At 39.0% G+C, this 24754-nt stretch overlaps 1 protein-coding gene across 5 annotated transcripts in view; it reads left to right on the forward strand.

Moving 5' to 3' along the window:
* NKAIN2 (sodium/potassium transporting ATPase interacting 2) overlaps positions 1 to 24754 on the forward strand; it is a gene marked incomplete at its 3' end in the record, with an annotated part of 443436 nt that overhangs the window by 232268 nt on the left and 186414 nt on the right. For all 5 annotated transcript variants that reach the window (XM_080999765.1, XM_080999762.1, XM_080999761.1 and 2 more), the window contains one exon: positions 6665 to 6745. In XM_080999765.1, coding sequence (XP_080855891.1) covers positions 6665 to 6745 — 81 coding nt within the window. The remainder of the gene's footprint in view (positions 1 to 6664; positions 6746 to 24754) is intronic.

Genomic DNA, 24754 nt, shown 5'->3' on the forward strand with positions numbered 1-24754 from the left:
TGATGGAAGCCTTACTCTCAGCTGAATTACACCATTGAATACAACACAGTTTGTATAAAAATGTTCAAGGTGCAGTCACTAGTATACAAAGCCTTCGCCACCAATGGCTCTGATGTATGCACTCAGTTGTCAGGGAAGAATCTCATTCATTAAGCAGAGAGTCAGCTTCTTACTTGTAGGAATCAGGAGATCCATTTTTAGAAGGGAGAAGATCTAGCAGTCTGTCCTAGCAACCTTAGCACAATTTGGTATGAAGTAGTTTGCAGACCAGTATTACCCATCAGAACAAAAGCTGGAAATGGCTCATTTTTAAAAAGCGAATCTTTGCCATTGAAGTCAGTGACAGCCAGCCAATCCATTTTTGCTCCAACATTAGCCTTTAATTCTATCAAGATGCTTGAAGAAGTGACCCCTTCCATTTGAATTTTACCCGTTTGATGTTTAAAATATGGGTACATTCAAAACAGCTGTGAAAATTGTAACTTAAATTTTCATATGTATAATGTACATTTTTTCCATACATTATCATTTATATTATTTTTTATTATATATTTCATTTATGAAGCATTTCCTATGAAGCCTCTCAGGGCGAGTTCACAGTGCAATAAAAACATATCTAAAACAATTGCATATATAAAAATAATTTGAAATTCAATGCAAATACCCACTGGAATAGAAATGGCCACTTCTTGAAAGAAGGAGGTCTTCATCGGGCATTGAAAAGAACATAGAGGTATGGTGCCTGTCTGAAATGTTACAGGACAGAATTCCAAAAGATAGACGATGCCACACTGAAAGCTTGATTCTGACATTGTGTGTCATGGACCTCCTGATACGATGGTATCTGCAGGATCTCCTCTCCTGCTGAGCACAGGGATCTGTTGGGTATATTATTAAAGGGATGGGATTTTGTGTAGTTATCTTAGCGGTTGTAAGTACTGGCACCTGGAGCTTAGCTCACCAAGTTGTAGCTTCCATTAATATTTTTATACAAATTTACTTTTCTCCAGTTCAGCAGGCAGTAAAACACAATGGACAGGAAAGAAATTTTCAGCAATTTCCCCTCCCTCTGCAAGAACAGATAAGTGTGGTTGGTTGAAATAGTAGAGCCATGAAACCAGATCCTCAGATACTTAAAAGAGTCAGCATGTTCTAGTCTTATGGCCATCAGTGGTCCAGGAATGCTTTCCTTGGCCTTTATTTTTGAAAAATTCATAACCTTTGATTTTCATCATTAATTGTTTGAAATTCATTTCTACAATAATATGCAAATCCAAGTAGTAATCTAGTTATCAGTGGTCTGACTGGTTGAAACAGTGGGCTATTTAAACAGCCAGCATTATTTATAACTTCGTCCCCAATGCAGTTTACAGATTCAATAAAACAATCCATCAATTAAAAGGATAAACCAAATACCAATAAAACCACCATAAAATAGATCATTGCAGTACTTTTTCAACCCAGTACTTCAGGATTTGCATAAGCCTTTACCCATCACCAGTTTTCCTATTGCTGTTGAAATCCCCATGAGAACCAGTGATGGGTCTCCATCACTGAGCAATTCCTTTGTTACCAGTAGTCTTGCACACCTGTAAAAGACCCAGACAATTAACTGATAGTATGATGCACAGATGTGGAATGTGCTGTAACATATATCCTAAGGTTGTTGTTTTTTACTTATGCATACGTCTCATGGAGTTGAGTGGAGGTTATCGCAAAATAAGTGAACATAGGTTTGCAGCCCAACTCATTCTGCAACCTATTGCAGTGTAAACAAAGCTTCCTTTCCCATTTCAGCACCTTATTCATAAGTTTTTCTTCTGTTATTTGTCTTTGGTTTGTTCTGCCTTCAGTTCTTTTGCCTTTGCATGTAGGTGCTTCAGCAGCATTCTATTGTTCTTCTGTTCAATAGCATCTTCATTTTATGTTGCTATAATAAATTATTGCTTGCAGTTTCACAAAAGTGGTTGAGAAATGCAAAGGAACGTTGTACACCAGTGTTTTGAGCTTGTCGGGGGGGGGGCCTACTTTGTGCAAAAGAACTGGCAAGGTTATGGATGCTGCCTGTCAAAGGCCATTACTTGGCGTTAAGACCCAGTCAAACACTCCAACTGACTGATGAGTGGGCACCAGGCCATCAAAGCAGATGGACATGAGTGTGCAGAGCCAAAAGACAATGTATGTGCATCAAGTGTAAACGTTGATGGCAGGTTTCCCAGCCAGTGTCTAAGCTTATGCATCTGTAGTTACAGAAATGCCAGGCTTGTTCTGGATTAAATTTTCAAACAATTAAAAGGAATGCGGGCAGGAGAGGAAATGTTTTTTAAAGCAGGCCTGGGTAGAAAAGTGAAAATAGAGAAGGTTTAATGTTGGGGATCTCATCTGCTAAATTCTCTCAGAGACACTTCCGCAGGTTGAGCCACAACCAAAATTACTATTGACTGGATATTATTCAATCAATAGTAAATTGACTGAATAATTGACTGAGCCTAGTCTTAAAATCTTTTTAAGCTTCCTGCTGAGCTGTGTTGATATGCCAAATCCCTAGTATAGAAGCTCATTGGGTCTGATGGCCTCATCTTCATAGAACAGTGAAGATTTTTCTGGTTGGCTTTTGCAGACTGTTGGCTTTAAAGTATTTTTCAATGCAGAGCCCTTTTAATGATAGACATTCACATTTTGCAAAACCACAGGTAGACTTTCTCTCCATTGTCATGGGGGATGGAATGCAGGATTCATTTCAAACATGTTATTTTCAAACGGGTTGGCTTCCTCTCCTATCAGGGTTGCCAGCCCAGGCTTTGAAACTGTTTCTTTAAAAGCAGTGAACCCTAAAAAGTAATATCTAGAAAGAAAACTGCCTAGCCAACTCCTATTGTTTACAGAAATTGTGGCGTTTCAAACATTTTACTTTGGACTGAGAATGTTAAAACTAGTTTTCTCTTTATGAGTGCTATCTTGTTCCTATGGATCTTTTTAAAGCACAGTGGTGCGGCATAAGACTGGCATACTCAATACTTTATATTTGCACAATCTCTTTTTAATGAATAATTAGCTTATATTTCTGTCCTTTGCAGAAATAACGTAAGAGCTGCATTGCTGGCTCATGTAGTCCAACATTGTCTCTCTCAGTTGACAGTCTATGTCCTGGTTTCATTCATTCATCCATGTATCATTTTTATGTGTTCAGCTCTTCAAACTACTTTTTAGTTTCCCAATTCATTATTGCAATAATGCCCACAGTTTGTACCCTCGTTACTTTTATACCCTCTTCCCTTTTCATTCCACTATCTACACTTGCATCATTTCCTCTCAGTGTTGCTCGTGCCTTTTATAATCTGTGGCATACCTTTGCTTTTATTTTATAATAACCTCACATCTCATACCAAGTGAGTTGCAGGGTCCTAGAAAACACAAGAGAAGACTGAGCTGGTGATGGCAAAAGCAGGAATGTTCAATGAGCTGGTGACTGGGAGGCAAACAGACGGTTCATCAGGCAGTACAACAGCTGGGTGGGAGCCTGTTGACACCTCCTGTCACCTGATCCTTGCTGGGCTGACAGCTATGATCTGCCAAGGTGGCTCAGGGATAACTATCTTCCAGAGCTGCCAGAGTCACTAGTTTGAGACTTCTGGTCCCTTAACAAATAAACAGGAAATGAGAGAGAGAGAGAGAGAGAGAGAGAGAGAGAGAGAGAGAGGTGAGCCTAAAGAAGGGAACAGCAGCAAGCTGAATCCTGCAAAAGATTCCATGAACTCTACAGAGGTTCAAGCAGTCTTTTGTAAGTCTTGCTAATCATATTTTATCTCATCATGCTGAATGCTGGCGAGCCTGCTGAATCCCTGCCTGACTTTCCCAAAGTTCAAGATCCTCTGCAGTCTCTCTAGTCTTGAGACTTCAAAGCTTACTTTCAACCTCTCATTTCTGAGACAGTTTCTCATTTCATTTGGAAAATGACAGTGTTGGGTTTTCTCAACCACTGTCCACATGTGTGCATGATGAACTTGATAGTATTGTGGTTACTCCCCCCCCCCCCATTGGTGCTGTAGCTCTTGTATCATTCCCTGCCTTGTGCTCTTGAGCATTTGGCTGGAGAATTCTGTTTATGAGGATCCAACACAGTAGCTGAGCTATAGTGATTAAAACGGTAAAAAGATATGGGACAAAAATATGTCTTGTATTACAGCAATCACTTCTCATGCAGTGATACAATACTGCAACCATCGTTGCATGTTTTCTTCCAGACTGAAGGGATTTGTAAGTGTTTACTTCTAAGAAAACAACATTTTGGGGTACTTAAAGCACTCCTGTCTAATGTTGCTAACTTTCACTTAAGCATAATGGTCCTAGCCTGAGCATTTAAAAAATACAGACACAAAGAGTATTTGATGGAGACATTGTTGATATAATTGCAGTTATCTCATGATAACTTGGGTGTGCAACAAGCTATTATCCATTATGACACAGTCAGTCACTGATGGATTCTTGCTTTGTATTAAACAATTTGCTCAAGAACACGAGCCATACTAGGGGACAATAAGCTTTTTAGAGCTAGGCTATTACCTATTGCATGATGAGTATCACACACTCCAAATATCTTTAATAACCATGGCAGCCTGTGTTTTCTGTTCCATAGTAGAACTTCTCCTATTTTTGCCTTTAGAAATGTTAGTTACTGTTTACACATGTGCATGACAATTATTCACATTTCAGCTATCTCACACACAGCCGTTCAGGTGTGTCAGAGATGTTTGAATTCTAGCGCATGGGCCTAAGAATGAATATCCATTGAACTTCTTCCTTTTCATCCTCTCCTTCATAAGAACATAACAGTCCTGCTGGATCACACAGAAATAGGATCTTGGCCTTATGCCATGCCATTTTCCTCTGTGAAGCTATAGCTAATAAAATGTTACAGTCATCATACGTTCTGGGTTGGTGACCCTGCTTCAACTATGCTCTTCTGGTTACAGCTATATGTGCAATTGATGAAAATGCCATGCTTTTGTGTAACATGGGGCCACCATGTTCTGCCATGATGGGAATGGGTTTTGGAATCAGACATTATCCCCTATTTTCTCCGATGTCTCTACACTGAGGAGAGTTGAAGCTTTTGCTTTGGTTTTTGATTAGCTACACTTTAATAACAGTTTGAGGTCTGGACATAATTCTAATCTTAACTGTGCTTTGTTGAACAAGCCTGCTACATGTTTTGAAGTTGGCTTGTTTCAACAAACCATAGTTAAGATTAATCACAATTTGTTTGGTTCAAACAAAATAGCAAACTATGGTGAATCAAAAACTGTGACCAAAGTGGAACGAAATGATTTTCATTGAATTGTAGAACAAGAACTACTATTCTTATCAAAACACAATGGGTTGGGGTCAGACTTGCCTGAGATCCAATGGAAACTTCCACTGCAGGAAGAGGGAGGTTATCTTTACAAATACCAACTTTCTCCTATAGCCTACAGCTTCAAACCCCCCCGCCCCCAGTTGTTCCAATTTTGGAGACTTCTGGAGCATCATTTTAGTGGTGAGGAGGTACAGGCAGAATGCAAAATAACTTTCCCCTTCCTCCACAATGAAGCTCCTATGCTGGTCTGAAACCTGTTATTCCACCTGCCCACACACAAACACACTTTTATGCAAAGATTGCATTTGAAATATAACATATGGTACACACAGCAATTTATTATTATGAAAAAGGATGTCAAAATGTGGAAGGTGGTCAAAAACAAAAGCACTGTAATGACCACAGAAATATGAGGTATCAAACTAATAAAAAGAATTTAATGATGACAGTGTGTAAAATTAAACTTAAATGGAGTATAATAGCATCGAATAACTAAAGCACAGCCACAGTGTTTAACATGGATAGAACAACAAAGAACATTTACTAAATAACAAAATGAGGATGCATAGCCTTATGGCTGTGTTTATAGTAGCTTGGAAAACAATTTTCCACATAAGTGATATAATGGGCCTGTATAATCAATTTAATTATTGTGAAAATGAGGCACATTAGCATAAAGCCCCCCCCCCTTAATTTAGTCTTGTAGAAATATCAGAGGTTGTTTTGGAATTTTTGTTTGTTTGTTTGTTTTGGCAAAGACTCTAGCAAAGAAATAAAAAGGGATGCATAGAAGGTTGGTCCATGAATGCAGATGCAATGGAGAGAAGAAGGAGGGTTACAAGGAGTAACAGAAAGCTGTGCTAAATATGGAAGCCCTATCCCCTGTCCTCCTTACACTGTTAGAAACTCTCCGTTGACCTAGTTTCTGAATTTCTACACCTGTATCAGGCAGTTTTAGAATTTCAAATCTTCGTCTGCAGCTATGGCACTTAGAAATATAGAACTTCTTTGTCATAAATACTGAGATCCTTAGCTTTATATTACACTAAAGTATTGCCACAAGCTGCAGTTCTATGTAACATGACATATTAATACCCCTACAAGTTTTCTAAAACCAGCAGCTATAACTAGTTTGTTCCAAGTGGAATGGAAATATTTTCTTTTATGAATGAAACTCCACATAGCTTTAATGCATCGACAATACTAGGGTGTTGTTGTCATTTGAGATTTGTAGTTTAAGCTTAATTTAAACACCGCTGATTTTGGGATTCATGATGCATTATTCCTTTTTCCCTTTTTTTTTTACAGTACGCTGTCTGGTTAGTCCTCTGGGTTACATGGAATGTATTTGTTATCTGCTTCTACTTGGAGGCTGGGGACCTATCAAAGGTAATTTGCCATCTGATATATCTAAGCCAACTGATGTTAACACCCTCCGAATTCTGAGAATGTTGCTTTGTATCTATTTAAACTCCTTCCATTTTTTATAAATGAAGAAATCACCTTGGGAACAATGAATAAATTGCATGCCTTTTGCTGTGCATGTCCTAAATTGTTGCTTGTAGGTCTACAAGCTACCTACGTGATTTTTTGCAATTTAGGGTGTGTGTGTGTTTGTGTGTGACTTCAGATGTGAGAAATTTCATAGATCTCATACTTTCATTTAATGAGAACTTCATATCTGTAGTTATCAAAGCTGATAGTTACCGTAATCAAAGGATAAATACATTTGTATTATGTAGCTTACTGCTTTCTGGTTCCTTTATATAGTTGTGAACCTAATGTGAAAACATAAAATAGTTTTGCGAGAACTGAGGCATGATAGTGAGCCAAAGCATTGGAGTGTTACGTTCTCTACTCCTTGACCCCTTGTTAAGATTATTGTGATGGGTTGATTAGTCTGTGATATAAAGGACATTTAAAGGAGCGAAAGTTTTGGTTGTATCTTATATTGTATGTGATGTCAGAGGACTTCCTTTCACAAATGTAGAAGACACCTGTGGCTGAGCAAGAAGTTCTGTTTCCCTTTGGTGCTCTTCTGCCTTGAGTTTTATTAGAGAACATTAAGTATATATTCTACTGCATCTCCATTTACTTGATGCTCCATCATTTCCACGCTGGCTTGTGTAGTCTGAAGCCATAGCTTCTTTCTCTCCAAACAAGCCACTAGCAAAAGTTAAGGTTTGTTCTTAGCTACAGAAAACAATGGGATCTAAATCTGAATGCTGATGGCTTACTGCATTTTGTTACCATTATCACAAAAGTAATGTAAAGTTAGTGCATATGTTTCTTTCCTGGGAGTAGAGACACCTGAGGACATTGATCTTTGCAAATTCCAGTATAAACCAACCTGATCCACATGTCCTGGACTAATTTCAAGATTGGTTTAACAATCAAACCCTCTTCCCAAGGAACTCTGGGAATTGTCGCTCTGCGAGGGGATAGGTGTCTCCTGACAACCCTCAATGCCCTTAGCAAACTACAGTTCCCAAGATTCTTTGGAGGAAGCTATAGCTGTTTAACATGGTTTGATATTGCCATAAATGTAAAGTGCAGATGGGGCCTAGGTTGTTGAGTTCAATAGCTTCTCCTTTGTCACATATATTTACATATTTCTGAAACTCCCTGGTAACAGCTGTATCGCTGGATGCTGACCTATTCCTGATGTCCTCAATCACCAATCCATCACAGGCCTGCAGAGATTAGAATGTTAATATAAAATGTCAGTACAGTATAAGATGGTGATAGAAATAATCTAAAAATGTAGAAAATGATTTGACCTAGCTGTAAACCAGCAACCATCTTGGCTATGAAACTCTAGTGTGCACGTTGCAGAAAATATTCAGGCTAGTAATGAGGTAAACTGTGAATTTCATCTAGAAGAGCATCTGTTAGATTGTCTCATAGATATCACATTGAATTCTTTGCATTACTTGAATTTGCAGCTGAGAATAAATATGACATCAAATGTGTAATGGCACTCCTGAGCATTTCCTCCTGCTGGGAAAGGAAGATTGAATCTTTAAAAAAGAAAGATATTGCACTGAATTAGCTCTAAATAGAGAATAAAAAGTAACCTTTAGGGAAGCATAGGGCTAAGCATTATCTTACACGAGGGACATGGCTGAGGTTGTAAACCATGAGAGATAATCTTGCACAAGATGGTTTTAGGAATTGCTAAGTAAAAATTACAGTCTAATAATTGCCCAGCTGGGTATACTTTGTTGTATATGGGTATGATTTATGGCTCTCTGCCACATAAAATATTTGTGGGGGTGGGGAGAGGTACGTTTCGAGGCTTACTTCTCTTGCCTATGTACGACTGGTTTTCTGTCATTACTCAGTAATATCAAGATGCCAACAACACATTTCAAGCTACTGGCATATCTTCTGTGGAGAAGTTTACTAATGGCTGCTTCCTTCGCCCCCCTTCCCCTTGTCACAGAGGTCATGTCATTTTTTACAGCTGCTCTTTATTGAAGTGAAAAGAGCCCTGATAACGATAATGGGCTATTCAGAACGATGAGATTACCACCTCCTCATAAGATTGAAGCAGTTAAAGAACTGCCAGTGAGGAGCCTAGCAGAGCTGTTCACATCACATTATAGCCTGGGACAGATACATAGTTTGAAGTTTGGCAGTGGACTCAGAACACTTCATGTCATTGTGTCACTGTTAATGTCTTACCTATGACAGCGTGGCTTTCACAGCCTGTCAAAATTATTATGATCATGTAGCCTGGTGACAAAAAGAAGGACAAAAGATATGTTTTAGAAAGCCGCTCTATACACATAAAATTTGCTGTCAGGAATTCGTATCACCCAGAGCATATCCTGTTACACAAGTACTGTTAAGTCACTAGTCACCATGTTGCCAGTCATATATCTGCCTTACTTAGTAGAAACAGACTAATTTACTATTTTTTATGTTATTTTTTAAGACAGAATTTATTTCTAATTCACAAACTGGATTCAATGGAGGTGCATCTGGTGCACTTATTTCAAAGAACTACAAAGCAACACTGGGTGTTTGCACCACATTTTCATTTTCCTCTTATTACCTTTAAAGAAGGTAACTTGAAAGTATTGGCATGGAAAGAATTTGCAATGTTATACTGAACGCAGGATTAACTGAAAATATTTCTTTATTTCTACTTGTGGAGTCAAACTTGCCATGGCATCAAGCGTAACTTGGCATTAAGAAAGATACATCTAGTGACACTCCAAAATCTTCTAAATCTGGAGACAACACAGTACTATACAGGTCCACCCCAAAGCAAGTCCCACAAAGTTCAGTGAGGCAGTAATTGATGACATAGTGGGGTGGTAGTACTTACCACACCTCAGATTTGTCATGTTGTTGCTGCTTTCCAGGAGATGGAGGGGCAAGCCAGTGATGGCAAGGCAAGCACACTGGCAAAAGCACCAGATTGGATCTGCCCATACAGACTTTACTGCCACCCCCTACCTCTTACTTAGCAGCAACATGACTGATGGTTGGTCAAATGAGTGCCCTACTACACCATCCACTGTTCCTCCAGGGCCAGTGTTGACTGTTAATATGGCACAAACATCACACATTTGTCCCACTGCCCTCCTACTTCCAGTCCTCCCCTGTAAGCCCATTTCTTCTTTTATGCATCAGTGTGAACTGCAACAATATAGTTTCATTCAGTATTAACTGAGCTGAAGTTTCTCAGAAAAGGCTTTGCTGAGAATTTTCTCTTCCTTCTCAACACTGACTGTTGTAGAAAATAACCAACATCCTCTTTGATGATATTCAGCTTAATGCCCTACTACTTTCATCCCCATCGAATGGGGCAGACTACTTTTGTTCAGCCTTCCTTTAAGGCCTGACTCTTTGGGAAGACTTTTGTGGCTAGTTGATTAAATATATTTAGTTTCCAATGGTTTGTTTTTAGTCCTGTTTTGATTTATGAGTTTCTGCTGCACTGTAGTTTTGATAATTTTTTACTATGGTTTTATTTTTCTGTGTTTTTGTTTTATTTGTTTTTTGTAATATTTCTAAATTACTTAGACAAAGAAAACTCAAAGTGGTATTCAACAGTAAAAACACATGTTGTAACAATTTAAAACTAAGAAACTAAAAACTAAGAAACAGATAATAGTGCAGAGTTTCTAGTTCAATTGGTCAGAGAAAGCCCAAGCAACCAGATGGGATTTTACTACATAAATTCTGCACCAGCTGCAGCTTCCAGACCATTCTCATGGTAGCCCAGTATAGAGTTCAGTAATTCAAATAGAACATCAGCAATGAATTAATTTTATTGTTTAAATGTTTTGATATCAGTTCCTTGATGTCAGCGCCCTACACATGTAGGTTTTACCTTTTCACACATGTTCAACTCATGGACATCAAGGGGGCTCTTGGGATGGGGCTACCTAGATCTGCCCAGCTCATATGTTGATTTTAACATGTGAGCTAGCTTCTGAAAAGGACTTTATTCCTAGACTGCTTTAAAGACTGCTTTCAGCACCAGGTGATTTTGAGCTCAGCCTAGAAAGAAACTGGTAGCCAGTGAAGGCAACTTAATGCATACATAATATGCTCTGGTTTGCAAACACCATCCTCCCTCCCACTCCAGATTGCAGTCATGCAAACACAGGCTGAACTAGGTGAAGCTTCCTAACTAGCTTCAAAGGTATAGTTTGGATTTAAAGATATTAGCTTCTTTCAACAATATTTTACATTGCCTTAATTTTATTGTACATATTTATCTCTCACTGTCCCTGTGCAAAAGATATGTAGGCAGAACAATTGTCTGAAGCACTAGTAGCAAGTCACTGAGGATAAACTGTCGCACATTAAAATAAACAATTACTCCAAAGAGACAAATAATTGGAGATACTAAATATCAAGCCATGGATTATAGTAGCAGAGAATGCTTACATTTGTTGAAAAGGGAGTTATAAACGGAGACATTCCCTTTGCTTGTTTCCCCTTTCTAAATCTTTTTGAATGGGTTTGGGGAGAGCTGTGCTTTCTACTTGAGATAGTATTGAAACTGAACATGGGAAACCAAACCAACTATGAACATATTAGATGGTAGTGAGCAAACTGCATTGCAACCTGATAGCCGGATAAAGAAGACACATGCGGTGGGTTGAACTAGGACTGCTTTATTTAAGATTAAAACCCATTAAAAAAAACCCTGCTGAGGGAAACACTACTGGTGCAGGAGCAAGCATGAATCTGAAATAAATTGCAGCCTTTAGGGCAACCAAAAGCCCTGCCTGCAGGACCTGGATGAAATTCTGTCCAGCCTGCCTCCCATTCCCAAGACCCACCATGAAGGAAGGCCTATGCTATTCCACCCCACACGCCATGAGGCCCCATAGCTTTGGTTCAATGAAGCAGTTTAGCCTCAAGGGCAGCCCCTATCCCACCCCAGAGCCCAGAAAGCAAGCTTCAGGATGAGCCCATCACCCAAAAAGGTGCGTAAAGGGGGTCACTACTCCCCTTCCCTCACCTGAACCACCAGAGGTAATGGGATTAAAGAGCAGTTTAACCTAATTAACAACATAGGAGTCCTTCTAGTGCCCACCACCCAGTCAGTAGGGCAGGGATTTTCAACCAGTGTGCTGTGGCACCCTGGGGTATCTTGAACGATGGACAGGGGTGCTGTGGGCAACGCTGGCCTCTGTCCCTCTTTCCCTCTTTCCTTCCCTCCTTCCTCTGATGCCCTCTCATGTCTCTGCCTCACAAAGACTTGCACACATGTTTATTGCGGTAGCCCTGGCTATAAGCTCCCCAGGCGAATGGTGCCTCTGGGAAACACCTCTCTTTGGGGCAGAGGGGGCAGCTCAGAGACCTGAGGGGGGCAGTGGCTGCCTAGAGGACTCCCAAGTAGAGGGGAGAGAAGAGGAGTTGAGGGAATACTCCACAAGGGAGGCTGTTCAAAAAGGGGTAAGGGGCTGCCAGTTCTGCAGGCAAGGGGTGACATAACTGGGCTCCTGAGCCCCACAGGGGTGCCTCAGAAAGAATGTAGTTGGTCAAGGGAGCCGTGGACTCAAAAAGGTTGAAAACCTCTGCAGTAAGGAGCAGGACAGCCCTTCAAATAGAGAATTGTCCTCTGTAAAGTAACACACATGGCCACCCTATTTGTGCTAGGGCAAAGCTCTGGAATATGTGAAAGAATAATATGCCACACATCTATAATTGGAAAGGTTTTGTGAGACGGTGATGAAGCATGTTCCTGGCTGTAGCATAAAATGACAAGTTCACTGAGATATACACATGCATGGGAAAATCACTGGTGCAGTGCCCAACAGAGCAAAAGACTGCCTTCCCTAGCTGTGATTCAGCCTTATTGATCCAGAGACACCTGCTGCTGCAGCAGTCTACTTTGACATGCTGCTGCTGCAGCAGCAGCTGCTGGGATTTATGGAGTGCAGAAGACTATCTGTAAGGCTAGATCAGCGACAGGGGCTGGATCTCTAGACACATTAAAAAACGTGTTTCAGGAAAACACATTGTAAACTTCATAATGAGAAATCATGTTGGCAAAAGACGGGACTCCACATCGCCATCTGGTGTCACAGTGCTAGAGTGCATATAAAACACTAATAATAATAACAATTTTTTTATTTATACTCCGCCCTTCCCGGTTCAGAAAACGGGGCTCAGGGTGGCTAACAACAAAATTAAAACACTTAATTGTAAAAGCAGCATAAAATACAGTATAAAAACATGAATAACAATAAAATTCAAAAATCAAAAATCAATTTGGGGGAAATCCATCTAATAAGCATTAGATAGTCACTAGGGCTAGCTGGCTGAATTAGTCCTACTAGAGAGCCCTGTAACAGTAAGAGCATAATGAAATGGACTGTTGAGGTTCTCATACACAGCATGCATTGAGGACCTGAGGTCCATACAAATACCTAAGGTAGCACTTCCAGCTTCCTGGTATTAAATTTTCAGTAGTGAGTCAGTTAAATGTTACATTTCAAAAGGATGTTTAACACACCAGTTAAAAATACTAAGTGTTTTGTAATGTTTAAAAGGTAGGAAATTAATTTTTTAACATGACAATGTGGTGATTTGTTCATTGTATTAATCCTTCCATATTAGCTACAAGAGTGATTTGGCACTAGAGATGCATTGGTGCCTTATTAGTTTATAACCATCAAAGAAATAATTAAATTGTTGTGGTTCACATTTATAATGAAGTGGTTAGCAGTTAAATTTCAGTGTTGCGTGTATTCTAATAAGGCTACCTGCAGGATATTTAATTTTGAACACATTACCTTCTTTGGATATTGGTTTAACAGATGTTCTGTTAAGATAACGGTGAAATTAAATTAGTTTTCTTCTCAAAGCATCTGGTTAACTTTGTAGGTAAATGCCTTTGAGCACAAAATCTGACCAGGATTTTTTGGACAAATAGCTATCAAAATGTTTTAAGTAAATGACTTCATTTTATTTTTCCAACTTCTATTACTCAGGGCAGATTTGACATGGTTGATCATATATCTAACAAATGAAAATTGAAAATAGTGCTGGGATCCAACAGCGTAGGGTTATATTGAAGGTAGTTTCATGGGCAGATACTATTAAGCATGCTTGTGGTTCCAGTTAAATTGGTTTGCAGCATATTTTTTTTAACCTCAGCATCTCTACCAGTTAGAATGGAACTGATTACAAAATTAAATTCCCCATTACTGTAGATACAGCACATTTGGGCAAGCTTTCATGAACACTTCCATTTTTGTACTCTCAACTAATAATTCATATGGTAATGAGAAGTTAAAGGTGATAGAATAGAGGGGAAATTGTATTTATGGTCTGTTAGAAATGGTTGGATACACAGCAGCCTGCACTTGAGGTTTTGGGCTAGTTTTTTATTATTTAAATGTAAAGATGCCCAACCTTGAAATCATAGGGTGGATAACAATAAGATAAAAAAGAGGAAACTAGCCCTTCTTGAATTTCACATTTGAAATACTATTATTAAAACAGCCAAAAACATATTGCTGCTGAAACTTCCAATACAGTTTAACCACCGTTCCCAAACTTCAGCCCAGATACCACAAAAGGTTTTGGAACAGTTCAAAAAAAGGGGGTTACACCAGTAGTAGTTTTTAAGTAGTTTCTATGAGAAGGAGTTACACACTTGTAAAACAGCTGTTGAAAATGCTTTTCTATATGATCTAATAAAGTGCCAGACTCTGTTCGTTAGTTGTCTTCTTGCCTTCCCTTTGTATAATATGCATGCTAATTCATTGGTCAATGGAAAACTTTAAACAGATTGCTAGTGCTTGGTTAAAAAGAAAAAGAAAATCCACGAAACATCAGGCCTGACAGCCTATCTGTACTCCACATCAGTAGAGCCCCTCCTCTGAATAAGAGATCAGGTTGCTATCTGTTTGGTATACTTGATCGATTTTGCTGTCCATGTGGCATACATCTATGTAGAATTGCTTCCTAGAATTGGTGCAGAGACCATAAATTGCTCCAGACTGCATACCCTCCAACATTTCTCCGAAGAAAATAGGGACGTCCTATTCCATAATGATGAGGAGGAGGAGGATAATACTCTGGGTGGCTTCCAACACATATAAAACATAAAACTATATAGGACTGCCTTCAGATGTCTTCTAAAGGTTGTATAGTTACTTATCCACTTGGTTCTGGGGTCACATAACTCCATACCCTCCAACAATTCTCCAATGAAAATAGGGACATCCTAAGGAAAAGCCGGACCTTCTGGGGTCAAATAAAAAACTGAGGTGGCTTCTGTACATTCAGGATGTCCCTGGAAAATAGGGGCAGTTGGACAGTCTGAGACTGGTGTAGCTGCGGGTCCCAATCCTCATATTACACAGAGGCACAATGGAGCTTTGCATACATAGGATCCAAAGCCACCAATACTCCCATGTAACAAGCTCCATTTTAATATTATCTGCTGGCAATAGCTTCCTGCTCAACTTGGTGAAGCTTAGGTGGCCACTGTGGTGGAGCTCTGACAACAAGCAGCACGGTGGAGGCCAGGATAATGTCCTAGCAACCACCCCCACCCCACTGCCACACACATCATCCACAAAGGAGTTAGGAGTGCACTGAACATCAGCTAAGTCTAATAAAGCTACCTAGTACACAGCATGCTTTTAAATTTATTTTTATATGCCTGAATTACCTTTTTTCTAAATAAATCTTAATTTTGTTGTGATTATTATTTGTTTTGCCAAGGTTATTCAGCAGTTCTTGACTAAATCTGATATTTAAAAGTGCAGCACTCTGTGTGTAGTAGGGGAAAAAGAAAATAGATATTTGGGAGACAATCCATTAAATACAAAAGGCGTGCATGAACTATATCGGGTCTCCCCTAATAAAAATGTAGAGTTTCCAGCTCTACAATTCTATGATTCTGTGATCTTGAGAGAGATTGCCCATCTTAATTCTTTAAGCACATCAACTTCACTCCTGGTTGTTATATCTTTTAGAGCTCCCATCAGCTTAGGTATTTAAAAAATGGTATCAGTATTTGATAACTTGAATTTAGCTTAAAAACAGAAAAAAGCAGAGGTGGGGGGGGGAGAGATTTTGAGAATAAGAAGCATATGCCTCATCCAGAACAAACTTCTGGGCTTTTAGGAGACACACCAGAAGGACAAGCTAATGCACCTTAAAATAGAAAAATGGAACTCTACTTTAATATTGGGAAAATAATAATAATAGAGCAGTTACTTAATACATTAAGACTTTAAATAAAAACAAGTACTTAATACATTAAAATAATTACCTAACACATTATTAAAGAGGTGTCATTCTGATAAAGTTCATGTGCAATTAATCAGCATCACTATCTTTGTGGCATATTGTACTGGCAGATACCAGTGACTTTCACCACTCAGGGTAAAGTGTTTCATAAACATGCCACAGCTTGCTCAGCTCAACCTGTGAATTTAAAATTGTTTATCTGCACAATATCCCAATTTATTGTAATGTGTTTTTTCATGCAAACCTACTGAAAATTTGTGATGGGCTTAAGATGCAGTCCAACACCCATTTGCCTCATTGTTGAACTCAATAAGACTTTCATTTGAGTAGGCATGTAGAGGATTGTACTTTACATTTCATTAAACTTCCAGCATTACCAAGAACTTTAAGATATGTTTTGCTGCCAAATGAAGGTGGGGTAGGAAATGGACAAAATAATACTCAGGTGCTCTTTTCCGCAAATATTTCTTACTATGCTATTTTATAATGGAAAGTCAGGTAAAATACACCTTATTCCATTTTGTCATATAATGTCATACATTTGTGAATTCAGTCCTAGAGAGTCCAGATCGAGCTTAATGCATCTCCTTTCAACATCTGCAGCAACAATTTCAATGGGATTAATTTAAGGTGTATGCTATCTATTCAGGAGTCGATTGCAGTAGTATAGCATTATATTCCACTTATCAAGCTACTGCAAACACCTATTTGGAAAGAAATTGGATTCTGTGTTTTGAGGGTAGGACTTCATTGATTAAGTAACCTTATGAACTGAACAGAAGTGCACTTGATTGTTGGTTTCATACTAAGAGCGTGCTCTTCAACAAGCAACAGAATAACAAAGCCCCTTTCTCCCAAAATAGCTGACTAATCCAGCAATTCTGAGGTGATCAGAACTTTATTAATCTGATTTTTCTTAGTGGTAAATTTGGTCTCACATGCTGCTGATACCATATGGCACAGGCTGTGGGACAGAGGTGTCTAATTAGCCCCTAGCTGTAATTCCTCCAGATGATCCATTAAAGAAGCTTTCAGACCAATTGATAAGTACAGTTTCAATAAGTTAGAAAAGCAATAACTGAAAATCCAAAAGTGGAAGAATTTGAAAACAGCCAAGCTATCATTGGCTGTTCCTGTTTCCTGTATCATTCCTATATCTTAGTTCCTCCCCTAAGTGTACAGACAAAGGGGGACCCCCCCCTAATATTAATAACTACTTGATGCTGGTCAACATGGCATTGGTGTAAAGGAAGACATTTCTCTAGTGGGAAAAGGAATCCCCCCCCCCCCATTTGGATGGGGCTTAACAATGGAAGCTAGGTCATCAGGGCAAACGGGGCACTGCTCCCCCAACCTCAGTTTGTGCTCTGTCTGCCACCATCTGTCTGCCTTCTTACTTGCAACTATTCCAGGGGGTGGAAATGTTTGTCACCTTCTTCCTTAGTCTCAGTGCTGCCCTGGTACAACTCCAGAGGGAAAAGGATAGGAACAATAATAGAATTAGCTGGCACTACCTGTCATTAATTCTGGTCCCATCTGCTGTTGGTCTCTCTGCCTTTTGCCCTACCAGCCCAGTGAGCACTAGCCACAACTGGGACTCGTTTGCTAGGACGAGCCCAATATATTTTGTGACCTCCACCGGCCAGGGAAGAAGGAATGAGCGAATATCTACATCAGGAACAAAGGTGGGATCAGATCAGTGGTGCCTCCTATTTGCCAAGAGGCCACTGCAGAGGCAGCATTGAGAGCCAGCATGGCAACAGCAGTGGACAATACATACTTTGGAGGCTGGATTTGCTGCCCCTATTGATTCTGCCACCTGAGGCAGTCACCACTTTGCCTCATGGGTGGGCCAGCACTGACCTTGGCAATAGCATATCTTATTTCTTTTTCCTACGGGATTTCCCCCCCTGATTCTGCTACTTCAGCTGACAACAGAAACTGTATTGGCAACCTGGTCATAATTTTGTACCCACCACAATCTAGAGTTGTTCCATATTATGGGAAGAAAATGATGGGAATATTTTGAGAAAATTCTGCAAAGTGGCCTTCTTTTAATAGTTTGTGGGAATTTAGCAAGTGGGGGGAACTCTGAAATTTCCTCAGACAAATGATTTCTGATCATTTTTTGTCTTAGCTCTACTACTTACTATCAACAGTCTCTACCATTTAGCCTTCCACAAATCCATGCAGGGACACAGCTGAGAACTGCTGGATGCTCAGCTGATTCCCCTTCTCAAAGTAAACATTATGGGTATGTGTGTGTGCATGCTTCGCTTTCTCAGTGTGCTAAATTGGTGCTGATCTCTTTTAACCCAAGAAGAGCACATGGAAAGTTCATTGAAAGTAGTTTCATGAAATTAAAGACAGAGAGTTGAGTGAAACTGCTGAGCACTGATCAAAGAAGATCAAAGTTCTAATAGCAGGCAAAACCCAACTATTGTTCTTTTAGCTACTTCCTGGGTCATTATGTGTATTTTTTTTCATTTTTAATAAGGGGAAATGTGATGGGCTCTGATGTAATCAGGCATTTGTTTGGAAGGGAGGCTTGGGGAAAGGCTTGCTAGGTAACTGATTACAACTACTATGTAATTAGTTTTTCTTCATTAGCACATATAACCTGTTACAGGAATAAGAACATAATGGTAATTGCACGACTCTTGGGTTTTGCTCTCTGAAATACCATAAGGAATGAAACTGGAGTAATTGGGAACTGTTACAAGAAATGTTTCCTTCTCACATATTTAAAGTAGGCTTACTTCCCTGGCTACTGAAATATCTCTTTAATTTTGTATTGACTTTTAAGAATTAAGAACACAATCCACTGAGAAATTCTCTTCTGCAAACCCTTCTGAAATTCATGGGAGTTGCACATGAGCACAATAGGATATATAATATATATAGTGTGTGTGTGTGTGTGTGTGTGTGTGTGTGTGTGTGTTAAATTTGTATACCATACCACCCTTCATCCAAAAATCACAGGGCAGTTCACAACATAAAAGTACAAAATGAGAACACAAAATACAAAAACAAACCCATAATCCTCCTCCCATAAACACATTTAAAAAGCCATATAACATTAATCAGCCAAAGGTTTGGTTGAAGAGAAACTGTTTCACCTGGTGCCTAAAGATATGTACAGTGGTACCTCGGGTTAAGTACTTAATTCGTTCCAGAGGTCCGTTCTTAACCTGAAACTGTTCTTAACCTGAAGCACCACTTTAGCTAATGGGGCCTTCTGCTGCCGCCATGCCGCACAGTTTCTGTTCTCATCCTGAAGCAAAGTTCTTAACCTGAAGCACTATTTCTGGGTTAGTGGACTCTGTAACCTGAAGCGTATGTAACATGAAGCGTATGTAACTTGAGGTACCACTGTAATGAAGGTTACTGGATGCAGAGTAAACAGTAATATGTACACAGCTTTAACTGGTCAACAGAAAAGGAAGCCACTGCTTCATTGGCTTGTGTTTTGAACTATGGCAATTCTTTTTTTTTAAAAAAAAAAAAGATTCCAGTTATACCGCAACAGAGCTCCCAGATTTGATTGGGGCCACACAGCACAAAAGTGAATCCTAATCTGACTTTACTCTGCCAGATCTTTGTTTCTTTCTACTCAACGTTCCCACAAGTGCATAAACCTTCATTCACCATATACTATGCTTATTTCTACAGAAATTTATTTTAGTTCTCTTCATATATATATATATATATATATATATATATATATATATTAAGAGTAGGATTGGGGAAGTGTAAGGATTTGGACAATTGTGTTTGGCTTGGCATTTATAGTAAAATGTTGCAATTGTTGAGAAGTACATCCTTCTGTACTTCCAGAGGCATAAAACAACACGGTGCTAGTTTCAGCAGACAATTTCAGTCAGCTTTAATTAGGGCTTTAGAAGTGTTTACAAGCCAGTTACATATTCATATGCCATTGACAAATAATTGGGACTATAGCTAATAGTTCAAACTCTCATACAGTTTTTGCACCTGTGTTTGGATTCTTGCTAAACTGTTATTAAAAAGGCTGATTGTGAGATTGACTTTGTTCATATTTGGATATTTAATCATAGCTGTCTCTTTCTGGAACATTTGAATATTGCTTGGCAAAGCAGGAATAAATCTTAAGAAATATTAGATGTCCAAAATATATTGAATATAATCCATTTGGAAACTGGTTTTTTCACCTAAATCATGTATTTAGAATTGGAGTGTTTAATGGCTTACTACCTCAAGATGTTAACACCAAATGTTTGCTCCAGTGACAGATACCTGTGACATTATCGCAGTCCTGAAATATATGTGTAAATAGGATATAGCATTGGCAATTATGCTAGCACTGCTTCAGCAGCCTTGAGGGTCGGGCTATGAATCTCCTTAAAGCCTATAATTTTAGCTGTGCTGGGTTGTGGATTGGGCTGCTTGTGATGAACATTATGTTTCCAGGGATACTGATATAAAAGCTTTTCTAACTTTGCCAGCAAAGTTCATGTGCTTCTGTAATATTCTGAAAGCTGTGCCCTGTGAATTTTGGGTGAGGGAAAATAAGCATCTTGGCACTGTGTTCTAGTTTTATGCACATGAGTATCTTGTGTATACAGTATTTTCTTCAGTTTTTAATAACTTCAGGATTTCATAATATTCCAGTTTGCATGAAAAAATACTGACCGTGTGAGCTTTGTAACATAAACACAAAGTAAAACACTAATGAATCATTTAACCAACAACAATTCCATGTTCACACCTCCGTCAAGGAAAACAGATTTACAATGGAATCACACAGCCACTGCTTTGAAGTTAAAAATGTTTTATTCTTACAAAAGCTTTGAAAGGTGGGTTAGGCTGAAAAGGAGAGGGAGACTGAATTGGACCAAGGTAATCTAGCTTTGTGTTTGAGCAATCCCCAGTCCCCTGGTACCTCAGTTCATTACTTGAGATTTTATGAGGTTGTTTTTGATTATGTTTGTTTTAAAAGAGTATGCATAGTTGTATGCTAATGTAAATCAACACAGGTCAGAAGTATTGTGCATGCAATTTTAAGGTCATTCCATCCTCAAAAGCTGAACATGAGTTGCTAACATTTCAGCACCCTTTTTTGGCCGCCGTTTTTATCTGTTGGAAAAATTTGGCATGGAGGAAAGGGTTATTTTCCGTCATGATTGTAAATCATCCCGTGGATGGGATAAGCCAACAAGTGCATGGTCAGCCAAGCCAGTTGCTATGGTAATGGCCCAGTGCATGTCAGCTCAGTGTCCAGGGTCTTGTGTTGTTGTGTCAGTCAGAGTAATGAGTAGGAGTCTGTTACATCCTGAATTGCTGGAGCAATAGAAATACTTCCTATTTGTATATATCTGCATCTGTATCTGCAAAGTCTGCAAGTTGTATGTATATATCAATGTCCAGAACTGTATTACTGAAGCCTTATCCTCTGTAGCAGTAAACTACTTTGGACCTTAAGCAGCCTGTGTGGTGAATGGAACTGAGGGCAACTTCCACTGCGTGAGTATCACACCTCAGATTCCCCAAAATATCATCTTAGGGAGACTCGTGACATACTCAGAAAATTAATTATCTGTAAATGAGAACAGATACCTCCCATCCTTCTCCAAGTCCCTTCATCCTTGAACCACTGGACCATGCGGACTGGCCCAAAACATCTAGATGGCACCTAGTTAATAAAATCTAGCTTACATACTGACTTCTGTGAAGGGAGCTGTCCAGGTGTTGGTTTAATTTTCTTCCTCTCATGTATGGCTTTAGCTATGTTTATGGTTTTCTATTCAGTTGTGCAGGCAGTGCAACATAGTTAACAGAATGCCTTTTCTGACATAATCTATGCTCTTTGTATTGGACAGCAAACCAGGTTTTGTTTTGTTTTTTAAGTCTAAGTTTCTCAATTCATGGGAAACAATCCAACCAGTCTGCTTATTGGTCTGATATGAGCTATGGTTTTCTACCCCTTCTAAAAAAAATGCTGTGGTCCCTAACCAATATTTTACAAACAGAACAAAAGATTTGAAGCACAGTGTTACCTAATATGTATATACTGAGCATAGGAAGCTAGCTGGAATGCATTTTACAGTACTGTATAAAGCATAGGAATATTCTACACTTTTCCAAGAGGGAATTTGGTTAGGTTGGCCAGGGCACTGCAGTCCAGCCCAGGGTATTGTGATTTTTGGCAATTTCTTCATTGCAGATTGTCTTGCTTCTGTATCACTTAGCAGTGTTTCTAACATTTTCAAGTGCATATTAGAAATGCATTTGATCTTGTTTCCCTAGTTTTCATTGAAGGCTTAAAGTGATCCCTTTTTTAAAAAAATGAATTTAGAAACTTACACTACTTCATCAAAAGAAAAGAAAAGAAAGTTGACAATTGACAATAGGTAGCTTCAACAAAATAGTATTTTATGCAAATGGAAGTTAAATAAAAGCATCTTCCCACTTTCAGTACCCCCAAAAAATGATCCCTAACGGACTCTCCACAATGGGATGGGGCATGGGTGGAGGCTTCCATTTGCACAAATGGGCTATATTTTTATTGCATCATAAGATGCAATTTGAAAGGTTGTCCTTTTAAAGGAGATGCAAATGTATTTCAACAGTATACCTGCACAGACTTCCTTCGCTCTCTTTCTCTTACTTGCACACACCCACCCACCCACCCACCCACCCACACCCATATATGTGCCTCAAGTCAGCATTGTTTTGAAAATTTATGCAGCCTTCAAATAGTAACATGAAATGCAGAAATATCAGTTGTAAATATGCGCCTTGTGGGATGTGTATCATCTCTACTCCCCTCAATGGCTTTTGTCTGCAACTTGTATCAGACCCTCCTGGCATTTGTAATGCTCCCCTATAAATGGTTCAAGTATTGTAAAACGAAGAAGAATAAAATGCCTATCACATAATGTTGAGATAGTAAATATTAGTCAATGGCACTTTTAAAAATATATGCCATCTTGGTTGTCAATGGCTACTTTTTAAATGTTATTCATGTTCCATTTAATGGGCTTATGTAAGCTATCTATCACTGATTTAAAACTGTGTGTAATAACTCCAGATTTCTGAAGACAAATGTTCTGGCGTAAGTAACTGCGGTTGCTACTGTAGTGGAATTAAATGCCGAGATGCTTGTGGAATGGATAACGATAGTACTATGAAATATGTCCTTTAGAAGAAGTGGCAGGGCGAGAGTATTTATGAAGCAAAAACTTGCTGTATTTGAACTTAAATGCATTGCACTTTTTTTACAATTTTAGATATGTTGTAATAAGATTAGGATTAAAAAAATCAATTCAATCAAAGTGTTTAAATGTCTGCACTCATTAACAAATTGTGAGGTTTAAATCCTATTTAAGTATGCTCGATTTTTCTTACTTTAATTAATCTCCAGATTAAGATTGGTTTGCTTTTGTGCCCTTTATCCCATTCTTAGTTTCTACCCACAAAACTTTCAATGGAACATGTTGTGATATATGATTTGGGTGCTCATCCACTGCACTTAGAAGGCCGCCTACGGTTACATTTTGGCTGCTAGAGGCCACATAACAGTTTAGAGAACATTTCTTACAAGGAGTGCAGTGGGTTTTTGTTTTGGTTTTTTTGTAAATATTTAACAAACTCACATCTGACTTAGCTATATTTTTTCTTAGCAGAAATGCTACCTATCACTGCAGACTTAACTCATACTGTGGAGCTCTCCTTGATCCTCCTCTTTTCTCTAGCCTGATACAATCTCAGAGAGGGGAAGCACTTCTGAGGGTCAAGGCACTCTCTGGTATGGGGGATTGGGACTGCAGCAACAGGGAAGACTCAATGAAATTTCGGGTGGCTGCCTTGCATAAACCAAAATGCCTTGTTCAAGGTAGGTTTGGATTGATGCCCACATATCCAGTATCCTTTGAAAGGCTTCAGCAGATAGAAATAGTGTCATTCAATTCAAAGGTGAGCCTTCTACTCACCTATTGCTCTAGAGGAGTCTTGATGGTGCTGAGATATTCTGCCACCGCTGCCATGTGGTAGGAACAGCCTCTATTGGTCAGATTTGTGGGACTTGCGCTACCTGCCCACTAGCCAATGTCCGGCCTGCTTCATGGATCAGCTGTTTTGAATAATTTGATATATCATATTTGCTTAATTATTATTCTTTTGTAAATCACATATGACAAATGCAATATGGCTACATAAAGGCATACAAATGAATACATGCTGTACCATGCTGTACCATACTGTACTTTATTCAGCAATGAAGAATATTTAGTATCATAGGTCTTGAATACAATGAACACACATTCGAATAAATGTAGAGTATATAGACCAGCAGTGTACTGCAAAGAAAGGGAGAGGGAGAGGTACATGGATTAAACAGGATGTAAGTAACTTTGTCATTCCATGCCAGATAGTTTTGCTGGCAAAGATCTGAACAGCCACACTGAACAAAGGAAACATCTATATGTAATGTGTCCAAAATAGCAGTATGATTTTGACTACTTAGTCATTCCACCTTTTTATTTACCTGACTCAACATAATGTGATTAAAATGGCATGCATGCAATTAGAAGCAATCATGGGTGATTGCAGACCACTTTAATTATTTATAATTTGCTCTCCATCTCCTTCCAACTCACTAGTTTTATGATCAACCTA

This window comes from Podarcis pityusensis (assembly GCF_964106645.2).
Source record: "Podarcis pityusensis genome assembly, chromosome: 3".
NCBI lineage: Eukaryota > Metazoa > Chordata > Lepidosauria > Squamata > Lacertidae > Podarcis > Podarcis pityusensis.